Raw genomic sequence first — 25,766 nt, forward strand, 5'->3', positions numbered from 1 at the left:
GTGACGCACAGTAATGGCGGTGCCCTTGTTAGAATGGGCTCTGTTGTTGGCCATTTATTAGCCAAGTTACGGTGATTTACCTGCGGATTTCTCCATTACGACGTGTATTTTTTTCGCAGTTCCAGACGACTCGATGTTAAAGGTAAGACCCGCGCGGCGTGAGAAGAGGATGGACGGAGTTGACAGTAGTTTGGCTCAGACCTCGAGTGAAGAAAGTTTGCTAGCCGCTGTAGCTAACTCATAGCATCACCTGCTGAGCCCTGAAGTTTGATAGTACAAACTGTACTCTATAGATAAACGTCCAAGACTCCAGTGGTCACGTTGTGGCAGTTTGGATCTCTGTCAACCTTTTTGTTATTGTGCGTGATAGTGCGTGAACACCGGCTAACAGGCGGTTGCTAAAGTGATTGTGGTGATTGTGGCACTTGATCTGAGAAAAGTGATTTATGCTAATTGGACTGTACTAATACCAAAGTGTAATGAGTATTCAACCATCATCTCTGGACCAAATCTCGTGGTTTTCCTTTTGGAGCTATTGAAGATGATCCATTTAGTTTAGTTGATCTGTCTTATTTGTGGTCTAGAGACACAATTATTTCTTAGTTTAGGGTTTTATGATGTGATTTGTTAATATGATGCATAGAGCTGGTGGTGTTTATGTGAGAGAGTTCATGGTATCTGTTAATGATGCGGATGGATGCTGCATTCCTTTACCCAATCACAGAGCGCACATCTAATATCACGTCTTTTAATTGTTCATATATTACAGCAACTTTATTTTATTGAATTATTGTTTAGAGGGGGGAAAAAGTTTGACTGGAATGAGTATCCTAGTGTGATGTCACTTCCTGTCATTCGTTTTTTCCATGTAGTCTTCACAAATACTGTCTCAATTGGTGTAAAATTACAATTTATATGTACAACAGGTAGAAATAAAGAAAATTAAAATTGTAAATACATGTCATTCACACTTGGTCACGTTTTTTGTTTGTTAAATACCTTTTTCTCCTCGACCAAAGTTATTTTTCCCACATGAACTAATGTATTACCTGTTTTTTTGATGCAGTCTGGCTCAGCGGGTCCATCCACCTCTCCTCTACCGATGAAGGACTCAAGGGAGAGCTTGTCCATGTCTGCCCAGGCCGTCCTGGACCACATTAAACCATGCTGGTATTGGGACAAGAAGGATCTGGCCCACACGCCGTCCCAGGCTGAAGGTTTGGACCCCGGGACAGAGGCGCGCTACAGGAGAGAAGGAGCGCGCTTCATTTTCGACGTGGGCACTCGTATGGGCCTGTATCCTTTTATAATAGTTGTTTACCATTTTGACTTTGTGAGGATTTACCTTTGTGTGGCCTGGATGCAGGTTTTAAAGATAAGATATTCCTTTATCGTCCACACATGGGGAAATTTCATTGTTGCAACGCAGGTAGATACAGAGGTAGATACAGAGGAAAAGAACAGATAATAATAGGAAGTTTGAAAAACACTCTCAATAGAAGATCTCTTATAAAAAAAACTCCGATAGACAAAACCTCCCATTTCCCAACAAGGGATGGAGGGGAAAAATATTAAAGATAAAATAAATAAATGCCATTGCATGTGATCACGACAGTAATTGCACATGCACTCAGTAACTTTTCTGGAAGACTGTTGCATTTATTCAATTACAGATGTTTTTATTGCAAAAAAATAGGACCGTCATTAATTTCCATTGTAAACTGAAACCTTTCAAGTAATTTTTTTATCAAATAAAGTTTGAAATATGGCGACTAAAGACTTCTATTGAAGAATATTTACAAATGAAGTGTATAGATAAGTAATTACTCAACTATTATTATAAAAGGTCTTTTGTGTGTGTTTTAGCGTTTGTATTGCGCTTAACTATTATCAAAATACAATTTACAATTATGTTTTTATAGTCGACTAACCCTATTGGCAAACTCCTTTTTTACATGTACAAGTCATCTGTTATTTGCTATTTTCCTTCATTCCTCTTGAGCAGACATTACGACACGATGGCGACTGGCATCATCTATTTCCACAGGTTCTACATGTTCCATTCGTTCAAGCAGTTCCCCAGATACGTGAGTGCGTTCAGTTTGGCGTTCGCCGGCCGGTAAACGCGCACAAACCTGACGTGAATGTGTTGTTGTTGTTTTAACCAGGTGACCGGCGCCTGCTGCCTGTTCCTGGCCGGGAAAGTGGAAGAGACTCCAAAAAAGTGCAAAGACATCATCCGAAAGGCAGGAGAGCTTCTGAACGAGGTGCAGTTCGCTCAGTTTGGCGACGACGCAAAGGTAAATCTCGTCAATCTCAAGGGCGCTCGGGGTCATTTTTCTGCTGACAGATCCAGGCGTTTGGATGTTGTGGATATCTTGGCCTGGATTGTTTTACAGTGTGGCATTAAACGTGTCTGTTTCCACGGAGACGAGCAGATGGCACTACTAAACCAAGTGTAGCTAGTGTCCCTTGTATGCAAGTTCTTTTTTTTCTTTCACCCAGATGCATTTATTTTCAAAAACACAAAATATATAATTAGTAAATGACATTTCTAGTTCATTTAGGCAGCAATTGTCACAATCTATTCTCTTTTTGTGAGTAAGTAGATATTCATGCTGTAAATGCAGTGGTGAAAGTACACAATAGGGATTTCACGATTTCAAATTTTAGTGTAATGATTATTATGAAGATAAACATTGCGATTTAATGATTATTCGTGATCATTAACATCACGAGCAAAACGACAATTAAATAATTGTCTTTCCTTATGTTTTCTTAACACATCAGCGCTCCCCATAGTGTGACCTGCTTTATGAAATCAAACTTTCTGAATGATTAATTTGACGTAAACAGCAAGATTAAAAAAAAGCACTTTACTTTTAGGTTTACTTTGTTGACTAAAGCCTGAGCAGATTTAAATTTCTTTCTAAAGTTGTCACATTTATTTTAATTTAACTAAAAACGACATAATTCAGTTTGAAAATTGTCACTTTTCTCTAAATTAAAGTAAAAAATTTTCACAATTATTATTATTTTTTTAGTCTTAACGCTTATATTGTGCCCCAGTCATTTTAACATCCCTAGTACACAATGTATACAACTTATTTAAATAAATCTTTTTGCATGTACAAAGGCTGGCACAGTTCCATACGTGTGCTCTGATGCCTTTTCAATTGGAGCGTTAGCCTCCAAACATCGCTAACTATGAAAAGCCAGCGTTGTTATAGCGACTGACAAACACTCGAGCACACGCGAGTAACACCAGAGCGGCGTTAGAAACATTACCTCGTGTAGCACTGTTTAGTTAATGGTGTTTTTACTGTTTCTGTGACTCCGTTTGACGCGTGTATCTTGTGTGTAACTGAAGGCAAGACTACACAAGTCCAGGACATATTTCCCCAATGGTTGTACACATATATATAGTAATGTATTTGCGTTATATCAGTGTCAGACTGTTATAAACACGTCCGTCCTGATACAGTCTGTGTGTGTTTTTGATGTCGTGCTGAAGCTGTTGTCTCTTCGCAGGAGGAGGTGATGGTGCTGGAGAGGATACTTCTTCAGACAATCAAGTTTGACCTGATGGTGGAGCATCCGTACATGTTCCTGCTGCGCTACGTCAAACAGCTCAAAGGTCAGAGAGGAAAACGGCTTTGTCTGTGCGATGCAGAGATACTGGAGAACCAACAGAACACTCTTATGTTTTATTACAGGGGACAAGAATAAAGTTTGCAAAGTGCTACAAATGGCCTGGACCTTTGTGAATGACAGGTGGGTAACGGCCAGTTGACGATACTTATTGGACAATGTCATTTATGATCAGACGAGAATTAAAAACGAATGAGACACGTCATTAAGGTAGGTTTGTGCTCGACGCGAAATGTAAACGCACGCAAACGGCAACAGAAATCTGCATAAACGGTGCAAAGATAAGATAAGATGAGCCTTTGTCAGTCCTGATCTTCACTGTCGGCTGTGGTTTGTCATTTACATTGTACAAAAGTTACAGCTGCATTTGAATGATTAGCTTTGGCATAAATCTGTTAAAGCGTTTTTTGAGAGCGAGGAAACGGTGACGATAGATGCATTTAAATGATGACTTTCTCTGTTTGAAAATGTGGTGCCCAAACTGTAATGGAAGCTAAAGCGTCCCGTGTGTGACTTGTATTGCAGCCTGTGCACCATGCTGTCGCTGCAGTGGGAGCCAGAGATCATCGCAGTGGCCGTCATGTACTTGGCCGGACGCCTCTGCAAGTTCGACATCCAGGAGTGGACCACCAAGCAGCCGTCGAGGCGCTGGTGGGAGCAGTTTGTGCAGGACGTCCCGGTCGAGCTGCTCGAAGGTAACGTCTAATATATTCCTCTCTCTAGATAAGAATGAACCTGATCAGACTGTGTGTTCTCTCTAGATAAGTTTAGGATGGGAGAATGAACCTGATCAGACTGTGTTCTCTCTAGATAAGTTTAGGATGGAGAATGAACCTGATCAGACTGTGTGCTCTCTCTAGATAAGTTTAGGATTGGAGAATGAACCTGATCAGACTGTGTGCTCTCTCTAGATAAGTTTAGGATGGGAGAATGAACCTGATCAGACTGTGTTCTCTCTAGATAAGTTTAGGATGGGAGAATGAACCTGATCAGACTATGTGCTCTCTCTAGATAAGTTTAGGATGGAGAATGAACCTGATCAGACTGTGTGCTCTCTCTAGATAAGTTTAGGATGGAGAATGAACCTGATCAGACTGTGTGTTCTCTCTAGATAAGTTTAGGATTGGAGAATGAACCTGATCAGACTGTGTGTTCTCTCTAGATAAGTTTAGGATGGAGAATGAACCTGATCAGACTGTGTGTTCTCTCTAGATAAGTTTAGGATGGGAGAATGAACCTGATCAGACTCTGTGTTCTCTCTAGATAAGTTTAGGATGGAGAATGAACCTGATCAGACTGTGTGTTCTCTCTAGATAAGTTTAGGATGGAGAATGAACCTGATCAGACTGTGTGTTCTCTCTAGATAAGTTTAGGATGGAGAATGAACCTGATCAGACTGTGTGTTCTCTCTAGATAAGTTTAGGATGGGAGAATGAACCTGATCAGACTATGTGCTCTCTCTAGATAAGTTTAGGATGGAGAATGAACCTGATCAGACTATGTGCTCTCTCTAGATAAGTTTAGGATGGAGAATGAACCTGATCAGACTGTGTGTTCTCTCTAGATAAGTTTAGGATGGAGAATGAACCTGATCAGACTGTGTGTTCTCTCTAGATAAGTTTAGGATTGGAGAATGAACCTGATCAGACTGTGTGTTCTCTCTAGATAAGTTTAGGATGGGAGAATGAACCTGATCAGACTGTGTGTTCTCTCTAGATAAGTTTAGGATGGAGAATGAACCTGATCAGACTGTGTGTTCTCTCTAGATAAGTTTAGGATGGAGAATGAACCTGATCAGACTGTGTGTTCTCTTCTCTAGACAAGTTTAGGATGGGAGAATGAACCTGATCAGACTGTGTGTTCTCTTCTCTAGACAAGTTTAGGATGGGAGAATGAACCTGATCAGACTGTGTGTTCTCTCTAGATAAGTTTAGGATGGGAGAATGAACCTGATCAGACTATGTGCTCTCTCTAGATAAGTTTAGGATGGAGAATGAACCTGATCAGACTATGTGCTCTCTCTAGATAAGTTTAGGATGGGAGAATGAACCTGATCAGACTATGTGCTCTCTCTAGATAAGTTTAGGATGGAGAATGAACCTGATCAGACTATGTGCTCTCTCTAGATAAGTTTAGGATGGGAGAATGAACCTGATCAGACTGTGTGCTCTCTAGATAAGTTTAGGATGGGAGAATGAACCTGATCAGACTGTGTGTTCTCTCTAGATAAGTTTAGGATGGGAGAATGAACCTGATCAGACTGTGTGTTCTCTCTAGATAAGTTTAGGATGGAGAATGAACCTGATCAGACTATGTGCTCTCTCTAGATAAGTTTAGGATGGAGAATGAACCTGATCAGACTATGTGCTCTCTCTAGATAAGTTTAGGATGGGAGAATGAACCTGATCAGACTATGTGCTCTCTCTAGATAAGTTTAGGATGGAGAATGAACCTGATCAGACTGTGTGCTCTCTCTAGATAAGTTTAGGATGGGAGAATGAACCTGATCAGACTATGTGCTCTCTCTAGATAAGTTTAGGATGGGAGAATGAACCTGATCAGACTGTGTGCTCTCTCTAGATAAGTTTAGGATGGGAGAATGAACCTGATCAGACTGTGTGTTCTCTCTAGATAAGTTTAGGATGGAGAATGAACCTGATCAGACTGTGTGCTCTCTCTAGATAAGTTTAGGATGGAGAATGAACCTGATCAGACTGTGTGTTCTCTCTAGATAAGTTTAGGATTGGAGAATGAACCTGATCAGACTATGTGCTCTCTCTAGATAAGTTTAGGATGGAGAATGAACCTGATCAGACTGTGTGCTCTCTCTAGATAAGTTTAGGATGGAGAATGAACCTGATCAGACTGTGTGTTCTCTCTAGATAAGTTTAGGATTGGAGAATGAACCTGATCAGACTATGTGCTCTCTCTAGATAAGTTTAGGATTGGAGAATGAACCTGATCAGACTGTGTGCTCTCTCTAGATAAGTTTAGGATGGAGAATGAACCTGATCAGACTGTGTGTTCTCTCTAGATAAGTTTAGGATTGGAGAATGAACCTGATCAGACTGTGTGTTCTCTCTAGACATCTGCCATCAGATCCTGGACCTGTACTCTCAGGGGAACAAGCCCATCCCGTCGCACATGCAGGACAGAGAGAAGCCCCCCTCGGCTCCTCAGCTTCCTCAAGCACCACAGGGACCTCCTCCTCCCCCCAGCAACCCCCCTCCACCTCCGCCAAAGAAGACCTCACCACCAGGGGGCAGTCCCGCACGCCAGCTTAAACGCACACATGTGAGTTCAGCTTTCACAAGTGTTCAGTACTTGTAATGCTGACATGAAACTATTGTGCTGAAAACCTGCAGCTGTGTAACTCTGAACCAAAGTAACACTGATTATTTACAGGCACAACAAAGTGTATCTTACCTTTCCACGGCCTTATTAACACAAACGCTGATCGGTTTAGTTTATTCAACACAAAAGTGCACACGGCGCGATAGAACCTTTATGTCTCGCTCACGTTGAAGTCCGCTGTGGTTCTGGAAGTGCATTTTCTATTTATTTTTGCCATAAAGTTTAGGTGTTTAAAGGCACAAAGTAACAAATCACCATAATACTGTTGTTTTACATAAAAAAATAATGCATATAAAACCTTAAATTTGGTCAAATGGTTTAAAAACGTGGCTGTTTACTGAATTGTACTTGTGGTCATTAGTCACCACAAAGCTGATAAGCCCCTTAAACTTTCAAACATTTAACTTTTTTTTTTTAATTGAAAATGTGCTTCTGGAACCGAGTCCCGGGGCGGTCACTGAGCTTCTATCCATCTGTTTTTATTAAGACAAGTTGGGATGTCCAGTTGAGTCACTTAATCAATAATTGTGATTATTCAGGTCCGGGTTGGAACCAAAAAATAATAATCGCGACAATTTTACAAGCAAAATTAAGTATTTTTCGTTCAAATTATAGTCGAAAAACGGAGCTAAATGTGGTGACATCATCAGGCTGGCATGTATCCTTGCTGTGCGTGGGCTCGTCTTTGCACACATCTGACCTCCATCTAGTTCCAGTGGCATCAGCTGCTTGTCTTAAGAGAGAGAATAGGTTTAATGCCATACTGTGGAACATTCAAGGCAAACGATCATTTCTGTTTCTTATCCTCAGTTAGTGACGTAGTGCACCTTTAAGCATGTGTGAGATGTCTACAGACGTTCAGTTGTGGCTCTGATTTAATCTTGTATCACAAATTGTTACTCATAATATTTAAAAAAAGTCATGGAATAAATTGTGGAAAGTTGCAACATATTGAAGGATGTTTGTTTGTTTCAGGCCTCCCCTAAAGAAGAACCAAAAGCTCCAGGTAAGACTTTAAACTCCTCATGTGTGGAAAGTACTTTTTAATTTAGTTCTCCCCTCTAATTAAGTAAAGTGCACATTGAAAGCCCCATAAGCGCCCCGCAGTACATATTCTAAATAACCACCATTAGTCTCCTGTTGGAAGGTGTGACGCGCGCCCGCTGTGCCGTCCATTAGCTTGAACTCGTTTGTCTAACGGTGATTGCTCTTCAATTAACAGAACAAGTTGGATCAAAAATCCCTCGCCTGGAGAGCCCCATGCCGCCCCTGCCGTCGCCGCAGCCGCCGCCGCCTCCGGGTGAGCTTTGTTCCTGCCTAATTTAAGTTCTAAATGACCAGCAGCAAATATTTGAGCTCTCTCCAAATGGTTTTATAACGAGCCGCCTCGCCCCCCGCCGAGGTCTTCAGTCTGATTATAGAAGCCGAGTCTGGACATTAGAAAAGCCCTGACTCGTCCAGACCAGGCAGATTAGTGCAGGAGACTGTGGTGCGTCTGAGAGGGGGTTAGAAACGCACAATTACATCATCAGGGGGGTTTTTATAAGAACTAAACTCTATTGAGATAGGCTTGTCAACATCAGATACTAGTTAACACTAAAACTAGTAAAATATACTTCTCCACAGCTTCTCTCTGCACCTTTTAAAGTAGAGATTTTTCAAAAAATGTTATCAAAGTTTGGCAATTGAAATAATTTGACTTATTAGTTTCTACTTCTTCTTAAGTTTAAATCATTCTTTGTGTCAAATTAAGAGGTGACCTTAAGCCATTTTACTATATCAAACACCAAACTTGATTTGGGTTTTGTCACCTGTTCCTTGTACTCTGTAAGAGATGACTTTGCTTTTTGAGAGCAAAATGCTGAACAAATATTACTTAAAACAATAAAGTGGCACAAACAACAGAGCTACAAACATGAATCGCAATCATTGTAAAAATTGTAACAAGTACTGATAATGGTCATCCTTATCTGAACTGTACAGACTCTAAAACACATCTCAACAGGCCTGTTATAACAAAGACGCAGCATTATTACATCAAAATGTCAAAAATAAATAAACAATTGAGGCTTAAAATGTCAAAAAATAAACTAAACTTCTCTCCACAGAGCGCAAGGCCCCGATTCCTGCCCCGCCCACCGAGGCCGAACCAGGAAGTGAAGCGGCTCCTCCCCCTCCTCTGGCACCGCCCCCTCAGCAGCCCCCGCCCCTGCCTCACCGCCCGCCGCCGCCCCCGCCCTCCAACTACGTCATGTCCACCACCAGCTCGTACATGTCGGGCGAGGGCTTCCAGAGCCTGCAGTCCATGATGAAGACGGACGCACCCGCCTACCCGCCCCTGCCGCTCGGGTACGCTCCCCCCATGCCCCCCTACCACCACGTCTACCCGCCGCCCTCAGCCCCGCCCCCTCCCTCCACGTACCCCCCGCCGGCGTTCCCACCGCCGCCGGGCTACAACAGCTACCCGCCGCCGCCGCCCAGGATGGCACACGCCCACGTACCTCCGCCCGGGATAGGCCTGCACCCGCCCGGGTACCCGCCGCCCCCAGTGCCCGGGCAGTCGCAGGTCCCGCACCCACAGCAGCCGCCGCCGCCCGGTATGCTAATGAACCGCGGGGGCTGGATGAGATGAAGCGGAGCAGGTAAACTCACACACACGCCCAGGAACTAGTCTGTGTCGTGGTCAAAAAGGGCGTGGCGATTTCGCTGGACGTCAACGTGAACTTGAATTAGGATAAAGGATTTATAAATAAAGAGAAATCTAAGGGTACATTATTGTTTGTCCTCAGGACAAACATCACCATTTGTTCAAACTAAAACGTCTTTCTGCTAAATTAGTTCTTTGTTCATTTCTCCTTTCGATTTGACAGACTTTATTTGTTTAGCTGAATGTTTTGTCTCATTTGCAATCGTAGATGCTTTCTGTCGTTGAGCTGCAGAGGAAAAGGTGAACGTTTCCTTCTTAACGCATCTAAAACAAGACTAAATCATTCCAAATATGAAGAAAGTGTGAATAAATCTGGACTGTCAATGTACCCGTCGTATTAAATAACATCACATTTTTTTGTATTGTCTTTGTAATTTATATTCCCATGTGGAGGAAACGCTCATCTCCAACTTTTACCCAGTGAATATGATATTTTCAAACTTCATTTACATTTGTATTTGCTGCATTAAAGCTCGACCTCATGTTGAATGCGTTTGAAATGTGATGTTACATGAAAACTTTTAACACTGGACGTCCGGGGCATTTTTTGTACACATCTGCTTTGTTCTGTAGGATTTGAAGATTATATCCACTCTGTGCCTTAGGCTGTTTGTGCAGTTTGTTTGTGTCAAAGTGGCACTTAGGACAATAAATACCTGCTTTTTCCTACTGAGTTGGACTTGATTTAATGTAAAGTGCTTTTATTTTTGAATAGTAGAAACGATTCACCACAGCCTAGAGTCAAGCAAGGTACTTCTGTTTTTTAAATGTTGGTTTTTCATGGTTTATTTTTAATTTTATAGGTGCCATTTTGAGGACTTTTCACCGTCCAAAGAATACTTGGTTTCGATTTTTCATTGCTATGGTCTCATTTTCGCCCCCCTCTTTATAAATATTAAGTACAGCAACTCTAAAAACTTTGTTCTCTACTCCTTTATAAAGATGGAAGTGAAACGATCTTAGAAAAAAAAGCAGCATCCTTCATTCCCAGTTCTACCTTTGCACCACCAGATGGCAGTATACCTCACGTGATGATACATAATCCAACACAAACGCCATGATTTTTAAAGCAACATTGTTTATTATTTACTTTAATAGTTTTCTAAAATTGGGCTATTTCATATCATTTTCCTGCCGTCTCGATGCTTACAGACATGTTGGTCAAGGGTCATGCTAGTCACTACAGGGACAGACACACGCTGTAGGTTCTAGGACTCTTGAGTTACAGAGGCAGAAACAAAGACATACATTTAAATCGGAGTAAAAACAGTCTCGTTCCAAATCAAAAGACCATGCAGAAAAACCGTGGCTCGTCTCAAATCGATGCCAATTAGAAAAGCGTTAAAGTCCTATCATGGCTTCAAATGTGTTCCTAGAAAAAAAGGGCACTTATAAAGCCTATAACTGTTATTATTTAGATCAGGGCCGAGGTGCACGGGAAGTAGATGGAAGAACAGTGATCAAATGTACAAGTAAAGCGTTTTGTGAGCAGGGATGATTGGATATTGAGACTTGGAGAATCTATTTATTAAAAACATTCACTCTTGGGCCCCTTTTGAGAGGCAGATAATCAATTTAGAGTCAAAAAAAATATTTAAATCATGTTAAATTAGCATTAACCACACGTTTTCTGACACAAAGACGACTAGATCTGGAGCCTCTTGTAATTATTTCCTGTCAATATCCGTAGCCTGGATAAAAAGCGGGTTTGCAACTGTTTTTAAGATATTTTTGAATACAATTAAATGGCCATAACCAGTTACTGTACATCAAATATTGGTGTTTTTGTGTGGTACATTTTGGAATAATTTATACAAGCGCGTTCATTCATATCTTGTTATTTTTCTTGTCCAAAGTGGAGCTCGTGCTGACAAACCTGCACCAAAACACTTTACTATTTCTCTCATATGCAGTAATGATTGACGTTACAAAAGTTAGGGAATAGACTTAAGTTATATCGCACCATGTGGAAAAAAAAAAATAAATGGAAATAAATACTTGGACAAAACAGTATTTCGTTCATGTTGACATCAATAGCAGTTTGAGCAGACATCTACAGGAAGACTCACAGAAGAAACCTGAGCACATGAACTGCCCGGACACGTCTGCTGTGTCCATGACGATATTAAACGACTGAATACGACGACTTTATGATGTTTTGTATTTGGCATTTGGGTCGGATAATACTGTGGCCGTGGACGCTATGAATTCAGCAAATGTCTTAAGCAGTTCAGTGCATTTGAGAAAAGAGGAATCACAGGCAGATGTACGGTGGCTCTAAAAGGTCCAATTAATCCACATTTTTAATTGAGTTACTGCAATTTTACCTCATTAAATTATTGCCTACTGTTGGAGCAATAAAATGTGTACAATGTCTCACGAGTTATGAATAATGAGTTCAATTTCTTCAAATTATTTGTAATTTTGTGAGGGTGTGACTTGATCTTTGGGGCCACCGTACAGTCGCTACAGCTGCAGTCGACCATCTTTCACTTTTTTCTTTGACTTTTATGTACATAATTATGGACATGATAAAGCTGTAGCCCTCCCAACCTGAGAAAATGATTGTCAAGCATGCACACAGCATACATTTTTGTTCGACTTATTAATAGCATACGCTTGGAAATGGGCTGAATACTGTTAAAAATGATTACCTTTTTATTACAAAAAACAAAACCCTGTTCAAGGTCCGGCTATGTGTGCTTTTCAAACTAAAATATTTGATCGCATGGCCACGCTGGAATACAAAATAAAAACAATATAATAACAATGGTAGTGCTATGGATTTATACATCATATACACAAGTTAACAGTGATCTGTAGGTTTAGTTTTTCCGTTAGGTCATGAGCAAAAGGCGCTAGGTCACAGTGGGATTCAACATGTTAAAGCTAATGCTAGTTCTAACCACTAGGGGGCGATGGATGTGACAGGAGGGTCTCTATAGGAGCTTAGAAGAAGTTAATTTAAGACTTTCTGCCACAAAAATAAGTTTTCTGCCCCGTTAGTTTTACACTTCTGCTACTGTAGATATTACACAGTTATTAATGTTTGTAAACCACCTATAAGTGCTTTTAAGTGCTGCAAAACAGTTACCATTAGCTGCCAAATTTGCAAACGTTAGCAGTAGCATCATTAGCTATTTTTTGCTAATGTTATAGGGGTAGCTAACGATTATTTTAGTTGTCGACTAGTCAGCGATTCAATTTCGTAAATCAAATGATTAAATTATGGTGACTGAGGCCTTCTAAATGGAGAATATATACAATTATATTCCATTGTTGGTGAAAATCAGAAGTAATTTATTCTTTTGGTTGTAAAAAGTTATTTTCAAATATAATATTCTGTTTAGTCTGAATATCAAACTTCAACTATAATTCGTTTTATCGTCAACTAGTCTTGATTAATCGTTGCAGCCCTAGTTTTTCATCATTTCAACAACTGTAGATACCTTTTTTCAGCCGACAAAACCATCTCAATTCGTGCATAATTTTTGGTCACTAATATAATAATAATAATAATAATATGTTATAATATATGTCCATTAAAATGAACAAATCCCCCAAGGTAATTTATGTTGTTTACAATCACTAACAGAGTCTTGAAAGTGTAGAATAATTAGACTTTTTTCAAATTATCGTGTTTGCAACTGAAACAATGAAGATACAATTTAGATGAAACTAGCTGCCAAACGCTTCACAAGCTCTGTTAAAAAATGTACAAACAAACGTGTGTGAAAAGTCCATTATGTAGCTTGTAGTTTGCACCAGTCTGACCAGAGCAGCGCTGGGTGTTGGCAGTTAGTCGCACGGCCTGATGGGTAGTGTAGGCGGAGGCAGGACGAGGCGCTCTTCCTGTTCCTGTCTGTTCCCGGGAGCTACAGCGGTCCTTTGAACTGGCTCCCGGAGAGGTGCTGTCTGACGGACTTCTTTGATCCGGCCGCGTCCCCCAGCTTTCGCCACACCACCTGCCAACACCAGAATCAAGACATGAGACGGTGAAAGACAAAGAGAGACAGAGAGACGAGACTGTGAAAGACAGAGACAGAGAAAGAGACAGATAATGAGAATTCACTCCGTCACTGCATCCAACTGAGCAGTGTCTTTGTCCCACAGAAACAAAGAGAAAGTGTTAGCGTCACCTTCAGAGTCTCGCTCTAAAACCTACAAACCAAATTTGAAATCGGGGAAATGGATTTTTTTTAACAGCCACGTCAAATCCATAACATCAGCAGCTTTTTACAGTCTAAACAACATTGCCAAAATAAAAAATATAGTGTCAAAACCAGATTTTGAGAGACTTATCCATGCGTTTGTCTCCAGTAGATTAGACTGTAACGGCCGCTCACTGGTCTCTCCAAACGAGCTGTAAAACAGCTGCAGTTCATCCAGAACGCTGCTGCTCGGGTCCTGACCAGAACCAGGAAGTACCATCACATTAGTCCTGTTCTCAGGTCTCTGCACTGGCTCCTGTGGCTCAGAGACGCTCCAAGAGTCAGGACTAAACATGGACCGGCCTCCTGCTGGTGCCAGAGTCAGGACTAAACATGGACCGGCCTCCTGCTGGTGCCAGAGTCAGGACTAAACATGGACCGGCCTCCTGCTGGTGCCAGAGTCAGGACTAAACATGGACCGGCCTCCTACTGGTGCCAGAGTCAGGACTAAACATGGACCGGCCTCCTGCTGGTGCCAGAGTCAGGACTAAACATGGACCGGCCTCCTGCTGGTGCCAGAGTCAGGACTAAACATGGACCGGCCTCCTGCTGGTGCCAGAGTCAGGACTAAACATGGACCGGCCTCCTGCTGGTGCCAGAGTCAGGACTAAACATGGACCGGCCTCCTGCTGGTGCCAGAGTCAGGACTAAACATGGACCGGCCTCCTGCTGGTGCCAGAGTCAGGACTAAACATGGACCGGCCTCCTGCTGGTGCCAGAGTCAGGACTAAACATGGACCGGCCTCCTGCTGGTGCCAGAGTCAGGACTAAACATGGACCGGCCTCCTGCTGGTGCCAGAGTCAGGACTAAACATGGACCGGCCTCCTGCTGGTGCCAGAGTCAGGACTAAACATGGACCGGCCTCCTGCTGGTGCCAGAGTCAGGACTAAACATGGACCGGCCTCCTGCTGGTGCCAGAGTCAGGACTAAACATGGACCGGCCTCCTGCTGGTGCCAGAGTCAGGACTAAACATGGACCGGCCTCCTGCTGGTGCCAGAGTCAGGACTAAACATGGACCGGCCTCCTGCTGGTGCCAGAGTCAGGACTAAACATGGACCGGCCTCCTGCTGGTGCCAGAGTCAGGACTAAACATGGACCGGCCTCCTGCTGGTGCCAGAGTCAGGACTAAACATGGACCAGCCTCCTGCTGGTGCCAGAGTCAGGACTAAACATGGGGAATCTGTGTTTCAGTTTTATGCAGCTAAAATCTGGAACATTCTTCCTGAAGATGTGAGACAGGTTCTACTCTGACAATGTTCAAATCTACGCTAAAAACAATGTTAGTTGTGCATATGACTGAAAGGATTTCATTTGATAAGATAATCTTTTATTGTCCACACATGGGGAATTTTTTTTTTCCCATTTCATTTACGCTGCACAAATAAACTTGCCTTGAGCAGGGAAAGGGAAACTTCAAAATAGTGTTTGACTTTGAGGCTTCACACACTTGTACATCTTTGTGTGTCCTTCAGGCGAGTGCTGGAGCTCAGGGAGATGTGGGCTTTGTAGAGAGGGGCTCAGTGCTCGTCAACCTTTTTTGATCAACATGACATGTTAAAGTATTGACAACCTTAGTCCTCCTATTGTGCAAGTTTCTATGGTGATGGGGAAAACTAAAGTGACTAAAGGGAATTTGCACCCAGACATGGGTCGAGAACATGCATGTTCTCCCTGTGCCTTGTAGTCAGGTCCCTGGCCCAAAGTCAGGAGAATGGTCGCCGGGCAGTTGTCGACAGGTTGCTTTAGGGCAGGGGTGTCCAAACTGTGGCTCAGGGGCCAAATGTGCCCCTCAGCCCAATTTCTGTTGGCCCTCAGGCTTCCTGTTAAGTTGGCCCAAACAACAAAAAGTTGTACTTTTTACTGTAAAATGAGAAAAATTCCAACATATTTATGTTATACCAATCTAATATCAATGTTTCAAGTCTTATTAAAGGTGTGGAGGATCGTCAAAACTATGTCGAATGTTTCACTTCATTGTTGGGTTGTCTGTGGCCCTCTGCTCAGTATAAGTTTCAAAATGAGGCCCTCTGTGAAAAAAGTTTGGACACCCCTGACTTAGAGTTTCCAAAAGTGTAGAACTGTCTCCCACACGTGCTGACTTACCCCTCTGATGGAATGCAAAGTGTTATGTAACCAGAGTTCACCTGGACAATGAATGCAAAGTGCGTACGAGCCAGGCTGGAGTAGAGCACAGAGAAACTATTCTACTGCACTCTCTAATCAGCGCCGCTTTCATCCTGGCTCAGCCTTCAGCAGCGACACACAGATGATAGATTTGTGTCAGTCTAATTGCTCGGCTCTTTCAGCGCTTCAGTGAAGAGCGGAAAGAGGGGGGGGGAGCCACACAACGAGGCCCCTCATTAGTGCGAGCTGCTAAATTAAACTGATGTGTACGCAGCAGAAGTGACGGAACGAACTTCACCACATCAAACACAACAACACTTTGGACTCCATGTTCTCATCCGTTTATCGACTGTATTCAGTTTGCTCGAATGGCCTCGCGCTGTCGCCGGGTTAGTAAATAGGGCGACACACAAATATGCAGAGGCTTACGTTGCACATTTCTCTGACGATGGCCTTCTCCTTCTCGCTCAGGTCGTCCTCGTAGTCCTCGGGAACCTGTTTGTCCAGGTTCTCGTGCACCTCCAGCACCTGAAATACAGTTGGCACCATGTTTGAAGCTTTTGTTCCCCTTTTGTGTGCGACTGAAACATGGACAGAGCAAAGGAATCCCAGGTGCTTTTTTTAGATTTTTAAATACAAATACAAACTTCTTTTTTTGGCCTAGGTCTGTGGAATTAATCGCATTTTAATCAAATTGAGTTTTTAATTGTCGGTGATTATCTTGAGGTTTTTTAACAGATCTAAAGCTAATCCGTGTGGTTTGGAGCAGAGTTCAGACTTTTGGAGCGAACTTTTTTGTGTTAAAGTTTGGTTTTCTGATTTTTAAACTGCAAAAGGTGGAAGTACGTGTTCAAATCCATCACAAAACCTTTGACACATCATTTATTTGTTACACGGATTCACTTTTAGGGTCTCTAAAAGTCTGGCATTTCGTCCGGGGATGGATCTTCAGCATTCTATCATTTTTCACCATTTCTATCAGCAAATATTTATTTTTTACAATACATTTATCATATTTAGGAGTGGATTTGGGTTAAGATTATGCTTTATGCTGAGGAATAGTTTATTAGGTTAAGATTGGGGTTAAAATGTGAGCTTTGGGACATGGAATTCTTCTTCTTTTTAAAGTAAATGTTTATTTCCATATTCAGGATGAAATTAGGGTGAGGATTAGATTTAGAAACAATTCATTAAGTCAAAGTTTTGGGACATGAAATGCTTGTTCCGCCCGGATGAAATGCTGAACTTTTAGGGAGTCCAGGTTTGTGAAAAACAAACCATGTAAAATAATAAAGTCTAGTCCTTCTACTTCACAATAAAAGGTTAAAGATTGGGCATGTCAGCTTTGAATGGCACTAATTATAAGTTTGTTTCTTGTTTATGACATTAAAGACATTTGAGGACTTTTGACCATTCAAACGTAAGGCCGGGGCAATGTTGACAAAAATATAAGAGTTTACTGTTAGTGATAGTCGGCTTGTATTAGGTCAATCAAACAGAAATGTGTTAGAAACCTAATAATTAGTTGTGGTTTAATTGTCAAAATGTGAACTGTCTGTAAAATGAAGCCCAAAAATCCAGAAATATCACTTTATACCCTTAATTGAAAGTTTACAATACATTAGTTGGTACCACTTTATAATAACTACACGTTAATTTGCCTAACAGAGCAAGAACACAGCCTGAATTCATAATGAAAAGAGTTGATCAAGGATGATTCAGGCTTAGTAACCACTCAATTAAGGTTAGGAATTAGGTATTAGAGGATTAGATAAATAGTTATTAAGCCAAAATCAACTATTTGTTCTCTAAGAATTAAGTCTTTGTCCATGCTTTATTAAGGCAGGGGTCAGTGTAGTTATTATAAAGTGTTAATTAGTATTTATTCATTTTTTTAATCCGCTCTTTTTGCAGCTTTTCATACTTTAAACGATATTCAAAATGTGTTTATCTTCAAAACATTCACAATACTTTGTACATTCTGAATAATATATATATATATATATATATATATATATATATATATATATATATATATATATATATATATATATATATATATATATATATATATATATATATATATATATATATATATATATATATATATATATATATATATATAATTTTTTTTATCGTTACATGACATATTATTTTGGATGGCAGAGGCATGAACACAGTCTCTTTTTACCTTCATGGCGTGGACCACAGCCTCAGGCTTCTGGACACAGGACAGGTAACCAGTGGCAGGAGACGACTCACTGGTGGGAAGACGCCCGGGGCCCTGGAGACAGAAGCAAGGAGGACATTTGTGAAACAGGAGCGGAGAGGAGCAGAGGGGAACAGAGGGGAGCAGAGGGGAGCAGAGAGGAGCAGAGGGGAGCAGAGGGGAGCAGAGGGGAGCAGAGAGGAGCAGAGGGGAGCAGAGAGGAGCAGAGAGGAGCAGAGGGGAGCAGAGGGGAACAGAGGGGAGCAGAGGGGAGCAGAGGGGAGCAGAGGGGAGCAGAGGGGAGCAGAGGGGAGCAGAGGGGAGCAGAGAGGAGCAGAGGGGAGCAGAGGGGAACAGAGGGGAGCAGAGGGGAGCAGAGGGGAACAGAGGGGAGCAGAGGGGAGCAGAGGGGAGCAGAGGGGAGCAGAGAGGAGCAGAGAGGAGCAGAGAGGAGCAGAGAGGAGCAGAGAGGAGCAGAGAGGAGCAGAGAGGAGCAGACATGTTCGTGTGTCTGACAGCTGTGGTAAAGGTCAAACTCCAGGTTTGAGGACGTGATCTTTTCTATCAAGTTCAACGGATTGAAATTGCTCAAAACGACAGTGTTTGTCTTGGTTCTGAATGGAACAAATACATTATAGATTCATTCGATATAGAGAGATCTATCGATCTCTATCTCTATCTCTATAGAGAGATAGAGAGATATGAAAAATGTCTTACTTATTTTATTACTATTGCCATGTTTGTTCTATTGTTTGTTTTTAAGTAATTCCTCATAGTAACATTAATCCAAGTCTAAATCAAAAGGTGGAAGGTTTTTTATAAAAATGTTACCATCACTAACATAATAAGGCTGCACAATATTGTAAATGATTGTGACATGCTATTGCTGGACTGTTACACACTGTGATATGGATTTTATTGTGACGTGTAATGTATTAGTCAAACTCTTTTGAATAAAATGGTCTTAAGTCTAAATAAAGGCCAATTTAGATTGAATATGGAAAATTATTAATAGAAAAACACTTTTTCAATGTTTTCACTTTAACTTTTTGCCATATATTGAGCAGCCAGACGACACAATGTATAATTAAGAATCAATGAGGAAACTAGTGAGTCACTATTTATTTCACTTGTTGTGTGGAGACCTGCATTAACATTAGTTTGGTCTTGAGGTCAGAAAATACTCACAACTATGACCTAAATACTTAAACAGGAATAACAATGCCATAGAGGTGGGCAGATTATTATAAATGTTTTTATATTGTAAATTTTAGCATTTATGATAAAAAGCAAAAAGAGCCAATTCAAAATGAAAATGTTATTCTTCAGTCATTTAACATATAATAAAACCTCAACAAATACATTTAAAAGTCATGTTTTCTATGACATTTACATAATAATGTCTAAATATCGTCATATTCATCAAGATCCTCATACATTTTTGTTAATATCACCCACCTCTGATCACATTTTTATTCTTCTTCTTAAAGGTCATCGCCTTAGTTTTTCATCTCCATTTTACCCCCGGACAGTTTTCGTAACCTTTTCTCCTCCGCCTCGTTTTTGTGCGTTCAGCTCGAGCGCACCTGTCGCCAAACCTGAGCGCTGACTTAAGCCATGCCCATTCACCCTTCCACCCGCCCCCTGACCCTGCTCCTCCCCCCACCCGCCCCCTCACCCTGCTCCTCCCCCCACCCGCCCCCTCACCCCGTCAGACCCAGACAGTGGCTCTTCTGTTTGGGGGCGACACAAAAGCACCATTGAGTGTAAACCTGTGCTGGTGAGGCTGCATTAGACACAGCTCCACACCTTTTGTTTTGGAACGGGTTCGATGCCCGGGAACGGGACGCCGGCGCTTCACTCGCCTTTGGGTGCTGCGTAAACCCTGCTGGGTGCCACCTAAACCCTGCTGGTGGTTCTCCGGCGATATTTATCCCAGGCACGTTACAAAATAAGAATAAATGAAGTGACAGTGTATTTTTGATGATTATGATTTAGCGAGCGGGTTTTACACTTATTAAGATACTTTTCAATATGTTGTTTGACTGTTCAAATTGTGATCTTGTAGTTCTTAGCAATACTTTTTCAGGCACAAAACTAAATAAAAATATGTTACTATTGTTACTATTGTAATTCTACCCGTTTTGTCAAGAGTTCATAATTATTAACGTTATTGTTTTTGGCCATGAACATTTTTATATAAGAATAATTTATTTCCTTTTTAAGGTTTTCAGACTAATCGTGACTATAAAACATAATTGTCATAGTCAATATCGATATTCTAAAACACACAGTGTCAGTCATTATTAAATCAAAATGCCGAACAAACAGCATAAACTTTATACTACTTTATTATACATATACATTATATTCCCACGACCGCACGATTCGAGATAGAGTTATGTTCCCACTGGCTTTTATGTTCGGTGTGATGTAGAGAATATGTGTGCCAAATTTCAAACGGTATGACAAAGTAAATGTTTTCACCCCTTTCAAAATGCCTCCAAACCATGCAAGTCTATTGCAGTGTTTGTCAGGTTGCCATGGTAACATACTTGCAGATAAAGGTATGCAGTCATTGGATTTTTTGATCAGAATGGTAAGAAGAATGTCTGTGCCAAGCTTTATTTGTCTACGTCAAAGTACATTTTCTGACTTAATTCAAATGTTCAAGGGGGCGCTGTAGAGACAATGGAAAATAAAGCTATATAAATTGTATATCATTGCGTTCAACTCGTCATTTTGCACAAAATGTACATTCGTACTGGGAAATAAAGACATCAAGCCAAAGATATGCAAGTTTTAACAATTTTTTTGTTTTTTTTTGTTGACGAGCTTGCCACGCCCACATTTGGAATAGCTTTTTTTTTGCCCACAATGACCCTGTGGGGTTTAGGGCGGGGTCATAATATAATTTTTGACTTGTCCTGACATGAGGTATGTTTGTACCAAGTGTCATAAGTCTACGACGAAAAAGGCCCGTCATTGTCGTGATGTGTTTTGAAATTTGAGATCAAATTCATCTCATGGTGAGATTCTAAGATTTAAACGCAGATTAAACATAAAAGTCCAGTTGCATTACATGAAGTGCACAGGTAATATAAGAATCACATGTATTTCAGACGTTTGTATATATTTAAAAGTAGACTTGTTGTTTGCACAGAAAATGATGTACCGTAAATAGCTGCTGTCGATTTGCTTATTCCAATTTATCACACTTTATGATGCACCAAGTTTATTTGGAACTTTTACGGATATGAATACAAGGAAATATCCAGGTATAGTCTATTTGAGGCACAACAATCACAGTGGAAGTTGGTTAATGAGGCTCTAATAGATTATTATGTGCTATTCTGCCACTAGATGTCAGTAAAAACACCAAAAGATCCACATTTGAGACGTTCAGCTTTCATGGGTCAAGACTGAAACTACAGAAGCTGTGGAAAACAAAATAAAGAGAAATAGTGAAAGCAAAATGAAAAACAATTTGGTTACTTGTGTTTTAAAAATACACAAAATTAAATATATTTTATCTTATATAACGTGCCACCATATAGAGTTGTCCAAAACAAATCAATATCCAGATCATATTGAAACTAATATTGAAAGTACATCATAATTTGAGGAGGTTTTGACGCAAAAAAAATGACAAAAAGTGGAAGTTGTAAAGGTCTTGAGCCACGTCAGAACTGGTAATTTAATTCACATGGTAATTTAATAAAAACTACAATCCATTTTTGTTTAAATTCAACATTCAACAAAAGAGTGTTTGTCCTGAGACTAAAGCAGTGCATGTGATTTATATTTTAATAATTTCACATAATGCAATTTATGGAAAATGAATGTGACTTATTACGTCTGATCCAAACAGTACAGATAATAGAGTAATAGTTGTGTGTTTATGACAAATACAATCATAAAGTAACATGTTGTTTTTTAGACAATAGAGCAACATGTACAAACCATTTGAGCCGATACCGAGATTCGACTTGCTGCTGTCGCCAATAACTAATATTTGCAAATACCAATATTTAGATTTTAAAATCCACAGCAAGGCCAACAAATCTACTTTATGATGACGTTCACAAATTCACTTTTCACTTATAATAAATAATAAATTATAACAAAACCATTAACAGAATGTATTTACCTGGGACATTAAATCATTTGTTGCATGATTGTTTAAACATACGAACATATTTTAACCTAATTCCTCTTCTATTCCAATTTTCAAGTCGGCGAAAAAATAAATGAAAAAAATTGGTTGATACAAATATTGCCAAAAATCATTTGATATCAGCCGATACTGAAGCCGATATATCGCCCATTCAGCCGATACTGAAGCCGATATATCGACCATCCTCAGCCACGATATAGCGTCACCTAGTATTCATAATCTTTTGAAATATCTGCTACAAAATACAACAAATAAAACCCTAACAAAGCTCTCTTTCACCACCACATGTTTCTTTTGTTGACAGCGATAAACAGAACAAGTGGTGTTCACGTGGACTACAAGAGAACATGTGTAAATGTCTGTTGTTGCCGCCTCGTGTGGGTGAACGGCGTCCTCTGAAGTGAGCAAACAGCCCTCCAGTCCAGGCCGCGTTGGACCAGTGTGTTCAGAGCGATCGTCTAGTACTTAAAGAGCTCCCGGCAGCGTTTACCACTGGAGAGCACGAGCGGAGTGGAGGAACCGCATAAAGAGTCCTGCTTTAGAGGACGAGACGGAAGCAAACGCCGCCGGAGTCTCTCCAGGCTTAAAGAGATGGCAGAAGCTGATGAGAACGCCCGTTTGATGGTGAAGGATAAACAGACCGTCGTGACCTTTCAATACATTTGATATGTCGTTTTCTTTTATTCCAGGGATTCAACTTCACGGCTGCGTTTTGGTCGGACACAACATTAACTGAGCTAAAAGTGTAGCTCAGTGCAGATGTTCACAGGAAATCTGATGACAGCAATCAGATAACACAATAATAAGCTCTGATTATTGCTGCGTGTCGACATGAACAAGAGGAATCTGAGGAATCCAGTGGGCAATATTGACAAAAATAAATGTCTTTTTTGCATCATGTCAATAACAAATATTCAGACAATGTTTTCACACAGCATCAGGAACGTGCTAAAATGTGTCTGTAAATGTCTTTGTTTTTTTTGTTTTTATAGTTTTTAATTTGATTGTTTTTGTCATTTTTTTTGAATGGTATTTATTCATTCATTAAAATAAATAGAATTATTTTATTATTGTTGCTGTTATTATTGTTTATTATTTCTATTTCTATTATTATCATCATTATTACAACATAAAAAACTTGATATTCTATTTTAACAAATCTCCCAAACCACAATAGCAATATTATCCATGTTTCAGTTATTTGTGGATTCTTAGAGTAACTGACGAGGTCCAATTGATTTTTTTACGGCTATTTTTTTCAATCTTTAACATTTTCATCTTTCATTTCCGTCTTTGTCACATTCGTTTCTATGTGTAACTGGTCCTGTCCAAACCTGCTCAGGTGTGAACAATCAGACAGAAATCAGATAAAGCTGTTCACGAGAATCTGATAAGGCCAGAAATCAGATAACAATCAGATTTATTGTATGTGCATGGAAACTTAGCTCAGTGAGATGAAGGAGAAACATGAACGATGCGTTAACTGGTCGAGATAAGGCTTACAGTGCAGTTAAAGTGATAACAGAGGAGGAACAAAGACTAAGTACACATTAAATATACACAATACAGTGTTTTGTATTTAGTCATGTCAGAGTCTATGCTATTCTTTAAATGCATTCCAGTAAGATTATATAGATTATCGTTTTAAATCGGCAAAACTAAAGCTCAGGCCTCGGGAATCTGAAGGACAAAACAATCCCTTTTGTACGTTGTATTTTCAATAAAACTATCTAGAATGTACATTATTATTATCATCGGTGTTGTAGACTGGTTTGACATCAGCAGTGAATAATAGAACGCTTTTATGCTTTAGGAGGATTACGTATGTGGTTAGCAGCACAACGGTCTCGGCAAGAAGGTCGAAAGATCAATCCCTCCATGATTTAACAGTGATTGTTTCTACGACGACAAAGCTCCGGCTCATAACGACACAGGCCAAACGATAAATCATGAATGTGTGACGCAGCTGAACGAACAAACAAACAAACAAACAAACAGAAAAACGACCCGGTGTGCGATGAGACGATCACGAATCACTCACATCTGCAGAAGTATGAATTAGTTTAATGAAGTTTAATACAATCACGATGGATGTAATTAGTAAAATGCAAAGATGACACATGTAACTTCCATTAGTGCCATTTTATAATATTCTCCTTTTTTCTCAGTGGTTGGTTTTCCATGCACACCCCAAAACAAATCTGACCTTCATCTGATTTCTGGAGCTATTATCAGATTATTTAAATGTCCTGTAGCGGCCGTGCATAGGGATGTCACAATATCACATTATAGTCTTATGATTATTGTGAGGAAAAACATTGCGATTATTGAGACTGAGACTAAACAACAGTGAAATATTTAATTTTCCATCATTGCCGTGGTCTGACATGTTGTTATTCCTAAAGTTTGTGACCGACTATATGAAAATGAACATTCGGAGAGACAAAATAAAGTTAAATATGACAATAAAAGCCACATATAAAACCTTATTTACATTCAAGTCTATTTTTTGGACGGTAGATTGAACTAAAAATCGTCAAAATTATAATTTAGTGGTTCTCACGATTATATTGTGACCTAAATAATCACGCTCATCGATTAACGATCTGGATGAGAGCGCGCGGTGCCTTCAAATCCAGAAAGAGTCCAGAACATACTGTGTTCCTCAAGTTTAATGGCGTAACCTTTAGCCAGCCAAATAAACAGATCTGCAGCGCTTTATAGAACGCGACACGGTCAAAAGACTCTTCAGTTTCATCTGACGTGAGGAATCTGTAAAACAAACAATTTGAAGCAGAGATTGTAAAGCTATAAACACAACCTTGAGCCTTCACCTATAGTCTGTCATTAAATGCACTGATGACATAATGTGTGGTTCCATCCTCCTTCAGGGACAACTCTCCCTCTCTCTCCCTCTGGGGCCATCCGAAGTTCAAGGACGCCACCAAATGAAGCGTCGCCCCGCTCGTGGTGGAAGCGCGAGTGTGCGGTCAATGTGCGGCGGTGATTAAAAGGCTGTATCGATTTGGACGCGCTGAAAACGTAGTCCCGTATCGAGAGGAGGAGCAGCCCTGGCCTGACCTTCCTCAGACGGTCAGAAAACAATTACAGGCTCCGCAGACAGTGGCAGGTCAGAGCGCTGGACTCGAGGGATTATGAGTTTCAGAGAGGATTCAGCAGAGCAGGAGAAGAACTGAAGAGTGTGTATTTTGTTTTGTTAGAAATCCAGAAAACTCTTGTTCTTTTAGAAAAGCTATGTGGATAAAAAAGAGTAACAGAAAATGTAAATGAATATGGTAGCAACAGTTCATCAGCAAATTGTGAATTAGTA

At 40.5% G+C, this 25,766-nt stretch overlaps 2 protein-coding genes across 3 annotated transcripts in view; one reads left to right on the forward strand and one right to left on the reverse strand.

Moving 5' to 3' along the window:
• On the forward strand, window positions 1-10,381 carry ccnk (cyclin K). The gene is made up of 11 exons (XM_072444842.1): window positions 1-142; window positions 1,067-1,296; window positions 2,006-2,087; window positions 2,169-2,300; window positions 3,532-3,637; window positions 3,717-3,774; window positions 4,177-4,346; window positions 6,737-6,945; window positions 7,981-8,011; window positions 8,228-8,305; window positions 9,114-10,381. The coding sequence occupies exons 1-11, from the start codon at window positions 134-136 to the stop codon at window positions 9,635-9,637; spliced, it is 1,629 nt and encodes a 542-aa protein (XP_072300943.1). The 5' UTR covers window positions 1-133; the 3' UTR covers window positions 9,638-10,381.
• Window positions 10,382-10,772: 391 nt separating this feature from the next.
• Window positions 10,773-25,766, reverse strand: part of ccdc85cb (coiled-coil domain containing 85C, b) — a 96,469-nt gene continuing 81,475 nt past the window's right edge. For both annotated transcript variants that reach the window (XM_072444864.1, XM_072444856.1), the window contains 3 exons: window positions 18,241-18,333; window positions 16,479-16,577; window positions 10,773-13,677 (listed from right to left, as the gene is read on the reverse strand). In XM_072444864.1, coding sequence (XP_072300965.1) covers window positions 13,588-13,677; window positions 16,479-16,577; window positions 18,241-18,333 — 282 coding nt within the window. In that variant the 3' untranslated portion in view covers window positions 10,773-13,587. The remainder of the gene's footprint in view (window positions 13,678-16,478; window positions 16,578-18,240; window positions 18,334-25,766) is intronic.

This window comes from Eucyclogobius newberryi, unplaced genomic scaffold, assembly GCF_026437365.1.
Source record: "Eucyclogobius newberryi isolate DKJ021-1_F unplaced genomic scaffold, fEucNew1.0.hap1 SCAF_1, whole genome shotgun sequence".
In the NCBI taxonomy this organism is placed as follows: domain Eukaryota; kingdom Metazoa; phylum Chordata; class Actinopteri; order Gobiiformes; family Gobiidae; genus Eucyclogobius; species Eucyclogobius newberryi.

Coding starts and splice junctions, on each gene's coding strand:
- ccnk (XM_072444842.1), top strand. Junction 1,297..2,005: donor GTGGGCACTCGTATGGGCCT/GTATCCTTTTAT, acceptor CCTCTTGAGCAG/ACATTACGACACGATGGCGA. Junction 2,301..3,531: donor AGTTTGGCGACGACGCAAAG/GTAAATCTCGTC, acceptor GTCTCTTCGCAG/GAGGAGGTGATGGTGCTGGA.